The following is a 12,934-nucleotide window of genomic DNA, read 5'->3' on the forward strand; positions in this document are numbered from 1 at the left end:
TATCAGCAACCTAAATATTCATTTCCCTGCAAGTCAGACTAAATCTCACAAATCATCTGAATCTGAAATCCCAGCCAGAAAAACTTTAGGAATATCGGAGGGCTGAGCAATAATTATTTCTTTTTGTTGGCCTGGTAAGGCCAGTAGTTCGGGTTAATACTTGCCCTGCCAATGTTTTTACTGGCCCTGCCACAATTTATTTTTAGCTGCATATTTTTGTGTGTCAGAAGGAAATGTTTTTCATTAAACGCTAGTTTTTAAAAAAATATTAAAATCAAGATACGAAAAGTAATGTATCATGTTTTTAATTTGTGTAATAACTGGAACTTATAGAAATATAATGATAAATTAAAACCCATACTTTCACATTCTCATTCGTGCCTGGGTTAATCAGTCTATTCTTCTTGTAGAACCCTAAATAAGTCATGTAATACACCTTGTATATAATATTATGAAAAGTATATACATATAATTTACATTTTTTATTTTATTTATTTATTTTTATTTTTTTTGTTTTACATTTCATCAGGCTGAGACAAATTTATTTAAAGAATATTTCTTAGAATTGCAATTTTGTCTCATTCTGTCTTGCAGGTGTTGCCATACTGGGGGAATCCTCACGATCGTAAAGTAATTAGAAAATTTTGGAGCCAGGTAAACATTTCATAAGAATATTGCTCTATACTGGGGGAATCCTCACGATCATAAAGTTAATAGAAAATATTGGAGCCAGGTAACCATTTATAAGAATACTGCTCTAAACCATAGATCTTCAAGTTTGCTCCTGGGGACCCACTGTCCTGCAGAGTTCAGTTCCAACCCGACTCAAACACACCTGAACCAGCGAAGCAAGGTCTTCAGGATCACTTGAAAAGTCACAGGCCAGGGCTGTGCAGGACAGTGGGTTCCCAGGAGCAGGGTTGAAGACCTATGCTCTAATATATCAGATAAATTGAAATCTACTACTTGAACCATATTTTATCCCTTTTTGGCTTCTGTAGAAAACTCTTTATACCCAGAATGCACCGTTTCATGTGGTCATCACCAGTTATCAACTGGTAGTACAGGATGTAAAGTATTTCCAGAGGGTTAAATGGCAGTATATGGTTCTGGATGAGGCCCAGGCACTGAAAAGCAGCACCAGGTAATAAGCACTCGATTAGTACTCTTAACATTTAAAATAGCAGTTTTTCAAATGTTTACTTTACACACATACACTATTTGTATACATGTAGTACTATATGTAAATCATTTCTGGAATAATAAGATGATTGAATGCAAAGCATATGGGATTATTACACTCAAACAAATCTTGACAAAATGGAAAGGAAACCAATATTTTAAAATGTTTGGGAACTGACACTAGCACTGCCACACTGCTGATAATCTTAAAATGGCCAAGTATAGACAGTGTATTTTTGTATTTTCTTGCAAATAAAGCTCCAAAGTCTGGTTGTCTCCCTGGTATGTATCCTAAATTGAACCTTTAAACAAGGGAAAAAGATCTTATAAAAAGCTCCAGATGCTCCAGTGAGTCTCCAGTACTGGTGCATCTCAGATGTTCCATGTCCCTGTGCTCATAGTCAGTTTAGTGACACTATGTCTGGACTGGAACCCTTCAGAGAACGAGGGCCTCTCGAGCTCTGAGTGTGAGTTTGTGCCTCTCTGGAGATGACAGCACATGTGCCAGCAGCTTCTGTTGTGGTGGAACATGATTTACGGGCAGTCAGAGTGGCTTTCATGAGCCCTTAAGTCCCCATAATCAATGAAAGACTTAACCGAGTCTGAGAAATGAGCTCTGAAGAAAATACCTGTGGGATTCAGAGTTCAGCAGTGAGTGTTGATGTCATGTCGAGGGTTGTATCCTCCGTTAACCTCAGCTTGCTGCTTGCTTGGGAGGTCTTAGTAGCTGTGTCTGGGTATTCTTGACAGTGTCCGATGGAAGATTCTCCTTCAGTTCCAGTGCAGGAACCGCCTTCTGCTAACAGGGACGCCGATCCAGAACACAATGGCAGAAGTGAGTGCATTCATGCGATACCTTGTTTGAGAGTCCACATGTGCGAAAGAAAAACCTGACATTGTTGTTCTTCCTCTCAGTTATGGGCCCTGCTTCATTTCATCATGCCGACTTTATTTGACTCTCACGAGGAGTTCAACGAGTGGTTCTCCAGAGACATCGAGAGTCATGCTGAAAACAAATCTGCTATCGATGAAAGTCAGTCAACTCTTGTTTATTTCTTTTAAGTTGTTGTTTACTGCTCATTTGATCTCCAAGTAGGTTACAATGTGTTAGGGTGGGACGATGTAGTCAAATAAATAATAAAAAAAAGTTTGTCAAGACAAATGTAGATGTTGATGTGGGAAAGACAGGATAGAAAGTCTGAAGTAGATTTAAAAGCTTAAAGTCTGAAGGTTTTCAGTTTGAAGTAGTTTTAAAAGACATCCTCATCTGTTCTTCATCTAGTCTATCATCATTTTGCTAGCATATTTTAGCACGTTGAATGTTTTGCTTGTATCTAGCCTGTTCTAAGCTAGTCAAGAACAGTTTGTTGGCTTTCTCAAGCCAACATAATTAATTTATTCTATATTATTTGTGATTTCAGCCGCAATATAATTTGATTCTGTCGTTTGACCTGATTTATCGTGGTTTACCCTTTCAGACCAACTTTCCAGATTGCACATGATCCTAAAACCTTTTATGCTGCGCAGAATAAAGAAGGATGTGGAGAACGAGCTCTCTGACAAGGTGATGTCTTACAGCCTCTTGGTCGAAATTTTGCTTTCATACCTAAAATGTGTATGTGTGTAATATTTATGTTGCTTGTTTTTTAAACCTGCATCTCAGATTGAAATCCTGACGTACTGCCAGCTGACCAGCAGACAGCGGCTGCTCTACCAGGCTCTAAAGAACAAGATCTCCATCGAGGACCTACTGCAGTCGTCAATGGGCACGGCCCAGCAGGCCCACAGCACCACCAGCAGCCTCATGAACCTTGTCATGCAGTTCAGGAAGGTGAGGCCGGGTTGGATAGCTTTAAAGGGATAGTCCACCCAAAAATTAAAATTTGGTTCGAAACCACAATAAGGTGAGTATATTATGACAGAATATTTTGGGTGGACTATCCCTTTAAAGCCTGTGTGACCTTTTAAATTCTTACTGTGTATATAGTGAAGAGCCGCTGTTTTTAAAACATGTTTTTCTCAACTTAAAAAGGTTTGTAACCACCCAGACCTATTTGAGCGTCAGGAGATACGTTCGCCTTTCCACATGTCCCTGAAGTCCTTCATCATGTCCAAATTTATTTTCCGACACGCCATCCTCCACACGTCTGACCACGGAAAGACCAAGTGAGTTGAAATTTATTTTCAGTCTTTGATCATCTTTACCATGGGTATGAATGATTTTGACCGCAATCTATAGTTTTTGTTACAGTTCTTTGTAGGTATAATGCTTTGTGAACAAACTTTTAGGGTGATTCTTAACCAAATGGTCTTTTTTTATCGTTTTATTTATTCTCTCACTTCTCAGGCTGAAGCAGACTTTGCTCTCCCCGTTCTCTGCTCAACACATTCAACAGTCCCTGTTTCACCGAAAAAGTACGTCTCTTTTATTCAACAATTATATTTAGATTTTGTAAACTTATCTAATTTCTGATCATATGTTCAACTGATACAGCTGACGATGAAGGCAGCAGCTATTCTTTCCTTCGTTTCATCGATGTGTCTCCTGCTGAGATGTCCAACATCATGCTTCAGGGGACTCTAGCGAGGTAAGTTAGAGAACAGGACAGTTCACTTAATATATCAATAAGAATCTAGTTATTGCCACACTTGGGATGCATAACTGAGTGCATTAAGGTGAGATTTGGGTCCATTTCATCATGTTCATTGTTTTCTATGGTAAGCAAAAGCAACTTAAGAGCTGTTTAGATGATAAAATCTCCACTTTTCTCAGGTGGTTAGCCCTGTATCTGTCCTTCAAATCGGCCTACCGGCTCCACCACAGCCGTCTGTGGGATGAAGAGGTGCAGGAGAACGAGGCTAAAGGGAGAGCCCGGTTAGGCAAGCTGTTTCTTTCACACAGAGATCTCATCCTGTGGCTTAACCAGCCAACATCTTACCCAAATGTCCACAGGAGTCCTATTCTACAGGTAAGCTCTGTCATTCTTTTTCTTGCTTTGTCATATGACAATATATTTACCAGTTGCCTAAATCACCATTTGTTAATGGTTCTCAATCCTTTTGAAGGTCCCACACGACCTAAGATGATAGACCTCAATTTTCTGATTACATTTTAAAGATAATTAATATAAATAAATGTAAATAATTGTAACATTTATTGGGCCCCTTCTGGAAGTTTGCTGAGGCCCTTCCTGATAGAGAAGGTTTGCCATATGCTGTCCTTTGTGTTCTTCTCTCAGAACCGTGACAGATAGTAATAGAAAGAAAGTATCTGAAACATTTTTTTTTGGAACGCCGTGATCCGTGAGTTTTTGTGAGACAGAAGATGCGAGGGTAAGATGTATGCATAGAAAAACATATGAAAAGCAGTACAGTGCAATGCAAAAATTGCCTTCTGTGTGAACGTCCCCTAGACTTCTCATTATTGGAATACGATCTCGTCGAAAGGTACATCCAAAAATAATAAGTAATGGTTATTTCTCAGGCATAACTCAAAAGACACGGTGGAAAAGACTTGCTTCTAGATGTCTAGTTATCATGCTCAAACAAAACTGAAAATCTTCCAAAGATTTGATCGCACAAATTTAGGCGTATTTGTTCATGCATCCACCGTTTTTGAGTTTATGTATGAGTGCACAGGTCTACTCTTGCTTTGGGTTACCCCACCGAACCAGATTAAATGACCCTCATCTTTCATTAGCGGCAAAGGCTCATATTTCGTTGTGGAAACCTATTTCTACTCACCCACGAAACTCTCCAGTGTTGCTGTATATCAAATGCTGATGGGAATATCAAAGGTCCAAACTGATTAGCGGGGAAAGGAAAGACCATAGAGGAAGTGATGCTGGATGTCCCAGTCCAGAAGCTACAGTGTCGTCCCCTGGAGGCCAAACAGCGGCAAGGGTTAACCTGCAGTTTGGCTTGCTGGCGTGCGTTCAGGCTACGGTCAGGGGAAGCTGTGTTAAGAAGGTGCTGACTGAGGTGTAATATTATCCACTTCCCAATACAGCTTTTATACCACACAAGCGTCTCCTAGCTCCACTGGGGCATGGATGGGGAACACGACACCACAACAGTCAGCTTCCCGTGTGGACTGGCCCATATCGAGCACTCAGAGGCCTGCCGTTAGACTTGTAAAGAACCTTAAACTATACTAACTAGTGAAAAAAGTGAAAGCATCTGCCTTTTTCTACTATTTCAGTTCTGCCCCAGACACAATTTGAAGCAGTTCAGTTTTCTCCAAACATTGCAACATATTGCCATTTTGAGTTGTATACCAAGATACTCTGCAAAACTGATTCCCAGTCTGTAAATGTAAGCTGGCAGTGTGTGAGCTGAATGTGAACCGAGGGATCCTCCTCTCTGTGCAGATGTAGCTGATCTGTGTGTTGTTGTGTTTGTATCCGTCGGTGCAGGGCTCTGGTTGCTGGATCGTATTGATGCCTCATCTGTGTTTGTACGGTCACTCTCACTGACGTCCTGGCAAGAGTTTCAAGCATGTGCTTTATGAAACGAGACTCAAGCACTCCTGCTGACACTGGCCTACAGCACAGTTCTTTCTTTCTTTCTTTGTAATCCTCTTTTTCCATTTTTATCCTTTCAGTTATACTTTTTTTATCTTTCTCTTTCATGTTTTATATTATTTGTTGTTTTCCGGCTTGCTTTTTCTTTTGTTGGTTCATTTATTCTTTTTTTTTTGGCTTTTTTGTTCTCTCATTTTATTATTGCTGTTTATGTGTTCTTTCACACTCCCTCTTTTTTGATTTTTTTTTTCATGTTTCATTTTGACTTTATTTCTGTTTTTTTAAGTCTTTCTTGCACTCTTCTATTCTTTCATTCATAACCCAATTTTAATTTCCTTTCTTTCTTTCTTTCTTTCTTTCTTTCTTTCTTTCTTTCTTTCTTTCTTTCTTTAGCTATTTGTTCTTTCATTTTATTATTGCTGTTTATTTGTTCTTTCACTCTCCCTGTTTTTGTTTTTTCAATTTAGCTTTCCTATCAATAATTTTTAAGAAATACTTTTTTTTGGTTTAGAATGTTCAATTTACTTGCTTTTTTTTTTTTTGCATTTTTTTTAACCTGTACTCACTTTTTGCTTCTTTTATTTTTCTCCTATTTTTCTTGACTTTATTTTTGTTTCTGTTCATTTTTTCTTGCACTCTTCCATTCTTTTATTTCTCCTCCCTTTTCCCATTTCTTCATTCTTTTAGTTATTGCTGTCGTTTTGCATGCTTTTACTTTTTTCAATTTCTTTCTTTCTTTCTTTCTTTCTTTCTTTCTTTCTCTGTTTTTTTGTTGTTGTTTGTTTTTCTTGTATTATTGTTTTCTGGCTTATTATGATTTCTTTAAAAAATAAACTAATTTATTAATTTTCTCTGCTTTTATGTTCTTTTATTTTATTGTTGTTTATTTGTTCTTTCATCCTCTCTCTTTTTGTTCTTTAATTTTTGCTTTCCTGTCATTTATTCATTTGTTTTTTCTTGCCTTTTTGCATTTTTCTTGGTTTTTTTTATCCCCTATTGTTCCATCTTGACTTTATTTTTGTTCCTCTGTTCTTTTATTCTTTCTTGCACTCTTCCAGTCTTTCATTTCTGCTCTCTTTTTCCACTGCTTTGTTCTTCTAATTATTTGTGTTGTTTTGCTTGCATTTGCTTTGCCTTTCTCACTCCTTCTTTCTTGATTTTTCTCACTTTCTCTTTTTTTCTTTCTCTCTCTCTCATCACATGTCTTTCACACCTCGTCCATCATTAGCTCACAGCCTCCTCTAAATGAAGTTGACATGTCTGTTTATTCTTGTCAGTTTTGTGGATGCAGACAGGAAACAGGCAGATATATAGGCTGGTCTTTATGATTCATGTGGGTCATTAGAGCTGTTTTGACCGTGACCCCGTCTGGATGTCTGTTACCACTGTGGTCTCATTTAGGGTCTCACTTCAGCTCAGTGTGCCCCCTTGACTTGTGACAAATGGAGCTGATGAGATGGGTTTACATTAGATTAGGAGTAACTCGTTGTAGAGAGTAGTAATATCACTAGGAGGTGCTGCTGGCCCATGTACTCCTTTGTGATAAATTTACACTTTGTGCAGAATAATGGCCATCCTCACACACACACACTCAGTCATACGTGTTGATGTTTTGACAGTATGTGATTTAGTAGGGTGTAATATGCTACACTAACTCTCTTTCTTTCCTGCAGGATTTGGTGTTCACGTCCACAGGGTCTTCGCTGATCTGTCACACTGATGTGGTCATCCATAGCAGACGCTCATTTACTCAAACCTTCAGACCATGCCAACCTACCCAGCCACCCAAGTTTTTACTCACCGTCACACCCAGGGTGAGAAACACACAGCCTTTCCCTCCACAAACATCTAAGTAGACCATATTGATTGGCAGAACTTTCACTCAGTTTAGCAGTTTGAAATAAATCCAGATTTCTATATGTAGTAACTCTGTTTTCAGTATCCAATAACAGTTTGGCAAAAGTCTGCTGAGGGTGGTCAGATGCTGACAGGGATCTCCCGCTGTCTCAGAAACATACTTGCTATCCAAAATGAAAGACTTGTTCTCTGTGTGGCCCTCAGTACAATCCTGGTTTATTTATCCTCTTTGACCTCCTGACAGATCTTCTGCTCAGCTGATCATGACCCCGGTGGAGAGTAACCAAACAACACAAGCCCACCAGTGAGAAATCAGAGCTCTTGGTTAAGGGCTGCTTCTCTGGCTGTGAACACACAGCCCATCAAAAACCACACCGCCATTTGGGATACTCGCAAACTTGGGGAAATTATCGAGATATTTTAAATTAACATGTTTGGTACTAAAGGAAACATGCTAGTTGAGACTGACAACATTATTTGCTCATTATTTGCTTCAAGATCAGTATTCCTGTCAAACAATTATAGCCAAAATATCTGAGTGGTTTTCAGATCTTTTTAGATTGATGAAGAAAATCTCAAAACAATTACATATACGTTATCCTTAGTCTTACTACTACTTCATCTTCTTCTTCTTCTTCTTATTATTATTATTATAAAACCCAATTATTTTGATTAATTAGTCTATTGATACAATTTTTCTTCTTCTTTTTTTATTTTTTATAATTATAATTGTATTTCTACAATAATATTATAATACGAGTTTACATATTTTTATTAGATTTTATAGTTATGCAATTATTATTTATAGAAATAGTAATGTCAGTATTCTTATGTGTACATATTTTACATATAATTTCATGTAATATAATCAAATAATTATATACATATATTTTATAGTATTTTATTTTATAAAACTAATAATGTTATAATTCTTCTATATTCGTATTCTGCTTATTTAATTATGATATTATAATTTGATATGTTTTATTCACTCAGTTTTCTTCCTTGTTTTTCCGGTTTGAACCTCCGCTCTTTTTCTAACCCTAACAGTGAGCCACCTCTTAAACCTGAGATGATTTGATCTTTTATCAAATGCCAGTTTGATCAGAATCTTTTTCAAGCCCTTAAGCCTAACCGTAACCCTAAACCTAATCTGAAAATCTGATTGGTGGATAGGAAGGTTGTTTCAGATCCAACAAAAGACGGTGAGCCAGGAAAACGTCCTACTTACGCTAGTCAAGATATGAATCTTTTATACGTGATCAGTGGGGTTGTAATGAATCATATCTGTAACGCTAATGGTTCAGTCATGTATGAGAAACTGTTCTTTTCTCCCCAACATCTGCTGTTAACTGTTCTCTGTGTTATCCCAGCCCCGAGAGTCAGGATTGTGTCTGACCTCATGGGTACGATGTGAGAACTGGCACCGCGTTGGCACTGGCCCCTAGGCACCAGGGGCATATGGGCACTGTGGGAAAGTGATAAGATAGATTAGTCGCCTTTCTTCTCTTTATTCATGAGGGACTCTTGACCCTGTTGGCTTTTTATGGCCACATCTGCGTGTTCGTGCTCCTATTGGTCAGCTGTTCGCTACAAAACTGGAAGCCTGGCCAAAGCTGAGCTGTTTTTCATCAGAGATAAGAATGAAAGGAAGATAATATCATCCGCTTGTCAGCACGCCATAAAATTCTTCATAAAGCTGAAAGAGGGATAAAGCGAGAGGGAGAGGGAGAGAAAAGAAATGGCCAGTGGAAGGGGTTGTGAGCGGTGTGATTCACTACAGGAAATGGTCATCTGTTACTCAAAGGCCTGTTAGCGCTGTTAGCACCGCTGACCTCTGCCACGCTTTCCTGCCAGAGCCGCGGGGTTCGAACAAAATGTCAGAAAGACAGGGTTGTGCGTGCCTGTGTGTGTGCAAGTTCGACAACTGGAAACGATTGTTCTCCCCCCTTAAGCTCCAATTTGTTTGGTGTTTCTTAGTGATAAAAAGACTGAATACTGGGAAATAGATGCCAATTATCTGGAGGAATGACACTTTGATAGTGTAAACAGCCTCGGAGGTGTTGACTAAGGGATTTTCTTCTTTCCCTAGGTGACTTCAGTTCCCATGGAACGCTACATTGCAGATCGCAGCGCCGAGTATGAATGGAGGTTAATACGAGATGGAGGGAGTCTCATTGCCAAGCAGTGCTTCCTGTACGGATCCCCCGAGCTGGCTAGCGCCTGGGCTCAACGCTCTCAGGCCTTCCTCCCTCAGAGCCCAGGGGGCATCATGGCCCTACAGCAAAGACACGGCTGGTCCTTCATAAGGATCCCAGGTAGGTGAAATCCTGGGTGGGAGTTAGCATGCGTGCATGCAGGTTTGTTTATGTTTGCTCGTGTGTAAAAGCAGTCGAGAGGTACTTCATTTTTCCAAGACGTTTGTATCCGGCTATTGTCCTTGCAAAGACATTTTTATTTAAGACAAAGGACTATCTCACATTCATTGGTTTGTTCATAAAGGTTTCAAATGTCTCGAGAGGAAGTCTAAATTTTATTGAAAGTTATAATGCCCTCAGAAGCGACAACTCCCTCCTTTAGACCAAACACAAACCAGAGAACTGTGTCTCAGCTCCTTATGGCGAGCCTTCAGGCCCTGAGGGACACCATGGCACCGCTGTGCTCTGGGGCCAAAGTCCATTTCAATCAAAGAAAACTGGCTAAAAATGAGATGGAGACCCATGGGAGAGTGCTGGAGGTCATGGAAGAGGCCATGTCTGAGGGCCGGTGCACCTAAGTCATGATCACTGTTTTGGCACCAATGCACAGCCATTCGTCACATGTATAGCATGGCAGTGCGATAGGAGTAGTGCCAGGCGATACTTAGACTTCATTAGCAGATAAGACTGATTTTTGCATCAGCCTGTTGTGTGATTTGCGTGTAGGCGTGTGTTTGTGTGCGCGTTCCAGTGTAATTGCTGGGAGCAGACTGGGGAAGAGAAAGAGGTCTGGGAGCGCTTGTGAAGTTGGGAGGGGGGACAAAGCCAGGAAGTTGGACTATTGGACATTGTTTCTGCACAGCGTTAGGTAAGCGCTTTGAAAGTGTATGTGTGTGTATCACTGTGAATGTTCATTCACAGGCTTAAGGTGTTTCAGGGTGCACTTTTCCCATTTTCTCAGAGTCATACTGTACCCAGGGAAGGAAATGACACAAGACTGGGTAAGAGTCATTGAAGTATGCTGGCGGTCCCACCACTGGCTCATGCAATTGAAAGCCTACATCTACATATAGAGGCTGATGGAGGATTTATGAGCAATGACTGAATACTGTGCTGAACAATTAATTAATTATAGTGTAATACATTGGGTAACATATATATATATATATATATATATATATATATGTTAATGTGAATTTTTTTTTTGTAATAATATATATGTGTGTGTGTGTCTGTGTATGTATGTGTGTGTGTGTATATATATATATATATACACACACAACATTTTTTATTCTGGTTTTTATTCCCATTTTAATGTTATTTCCTTGAGTGGGGAAAAAAAACCTTTTAATATATATCGAAATCAGATTGTTGCTGTAAATGTAAATTTGTAACTTAAAATGCCAAATAAAAAAAAATACTAAGTTATATAGGTCAGGTGTTCATAAATTGTGGGAGGGGGTCATAAATAATTCAAAATAAGCTTACAGTAAATGAAGAAACATCAGATTAATATAAATAAGAAAAACATTTAGTGAATAACTAAATACAGTACTATAACAGTATACAGTATTATAATGAGTAGAAAGAAACATAATAGACACATTCTTTAGGCATATTTATTAATCTTCCAAAGCGTACCTTGGGTGTTTACAAAAAATTATAGAAATATCTTTTGATTTTGTGGATTTAAGTTTTGAGGATTTGATGATGATATTTGGGTGTCTGTGACATCTTAAATTGAAAACACTTGATTGAATGGAGTATATCATCACAGATATTTTTGAGTTGTATAATAAAATGAAATAAAATTCAGGATGATTACTTTATCATTTCATATATGTAAATAAGAATAGGAATAGTAGAAGATTATATATTTTTATTTATATCTTCTGCCGTCTTCATAGTACATTTACTGTATCACACACATTTAGCAAGATTTTAATTGCTGCATTTGTTTTGGGCTGTCAACTTTGGTGTGGCCGCCCATCGAATGGTCTGCACACATGAAAGTGTAAGTGTACTAACTGCTGTACCTTTCGTGTCACACTAATTGAGGGGCAGGCCACAGGAGGACAGGCTTTCTCTTACAATAGCTCTGCACATTGTTGTAACGCGACTGCTGCTTTGAGCTGTTGTTTTTAGGGAGAGAGAGTGAGAATGCTGCAGAGCTCAGCTCACAGACAGCCTGTGGGAAACTCTGCTTTCCCTTCCTGTTCTTTCAAAGAATCTCTGCACTCCAGCAAAATGGCCGGAAATATTCCTGGCCTTTTTGATTTGGGGCCCAAACAACAGTGACTGCATAATTGTTTGTGATCTGCTCCCTCGCCCCGCCTTTCTGACTGTGAAAAACAGCTAGACTTCACCAAGGTGTTTAGAAATAGTATCCATGTTTGCATATTAGAAAGTAATATATACATGTATATTATAAAAAATAAAAAAAGAGTATAATCACGCTAATGTTTCAAAGACTGAAAAGAGCAGTGTTACGTTTTAATCGAATTATTTATTATTCTTTTACAATTACTATACTTGTACGTTTTTTTCTTTTTTTCTGTAGCTGCATTTATTTGCTAGTTTTAGGACACATTATGGGAATATGGCCAGGAACAGACTCGAACCCTGATTTCCCATGAGCTCCACTGCGCAATTTGTTCTCAAGACCACTGCTTATTTTGCTTTTGCAGGTCAAAGGCTGCAAGAGTCATGATGTCGACCTTTAGTGAAATGATTTGCTTCCCTGATGCCGGTCACATTCTGGCCTACAGAGGGAGCATTTTGCTTGGTTAAAGTCTGCTCTGCCTCTCCCTTTTGTGTGAAATTCTAAATGTGGTCACATCTTTCATCCCTTTGCTTTTGTGTTTGGGTTAGTACTCAGATCCCAAGCGAGATCTGGTGAGTATAATCGATATATGACAGCTTAATGACAGTCTCCCTCATTCGCCCGTTTTACCTCCCGTCCCAGCAAGATCTGTGGTCGCTGGACTGATGCAAGACTCTGTAAACATTGTGTGGCAAATGTGTCACATTTCATATGATTTTTACCTATCAAAAGATGACTTTAGATTAAATATCCTAATTATCTGAATCCATTCCATCAACAGCTGGCCTGTGGCTTTTTTGTCTTGAATATTGAATTTTTTTACACTTTTTACAAAGTTTAAAGGGATAGTT

General features: G+C 38.8%; 1 protein-coding gene across 3 annotated transcripts in view; it reads left to right on the forward strand.

Moving 5' to 3' along the window:
• Positions 1–12,934, forward strand: part of LOC132106769 (chromatin-remodeling ATPase INO80-like) — a 42,474-nt gene that overhangs the window by 8,128 nt on the left and 21,412 nt on the right. For all 3 annotated transcript variants that reach the window (XM_059512752.1, XM_059512754.1, XM_059512755.1), the window contains exons 16-27: positions 595–654; positions 1,002–1,144; positions 1,933–2,017; positions 2,098–2,215; positions 2,661–2,746; positions 2,846–3,013; positions 3,215–3,348; positions 3,530–3,597; positions 3,677–3,770; positions 3,956–4,151; positions 7,379–7,519; positions 9,655–9,880. In XM_059512752.1, the coding sequence (XP_059368735.1) occupies positions 595–654; positions 1,002–1,144; positions 1,933–2,017; positions 2,098–2,215; positions 2,661–2,746; positions 2,846–3,013; positions 3,215–3,348; positions 3,530–3,597; positions 3,677–3,770; positions 3,956–4,151; positions 7,379–7,519; positions 9,655–9,880 (1,519 nt within the window). The remainder of the gene's footprint in view (positions 1–594; positions 655–1,001; positions 1,145–1,932; positions 2,018–2,097; positions 2,216–2,660; positions 2,747–2,845; positions 3,014–3,214; positions 3,349–3,529; positions 3,598–3,676; positions 3,771–3,955; positions 4,152–7,378; positions 7,520–9,654; positions 9,881–12,934) is intronic.

Source organism: Carassius carassius, chromosome 27 (genome assembly GCF_963082965.1).
Source record: "Carassius carassius chromosome 27, fCarCar2.1, whole genome shotgun sequence".
NCBI lineage: Eukaryota > Metazoa > Chordata > Actinopteri > Cypriniformes > Cyprinidae > Carassius > Carassius carassius.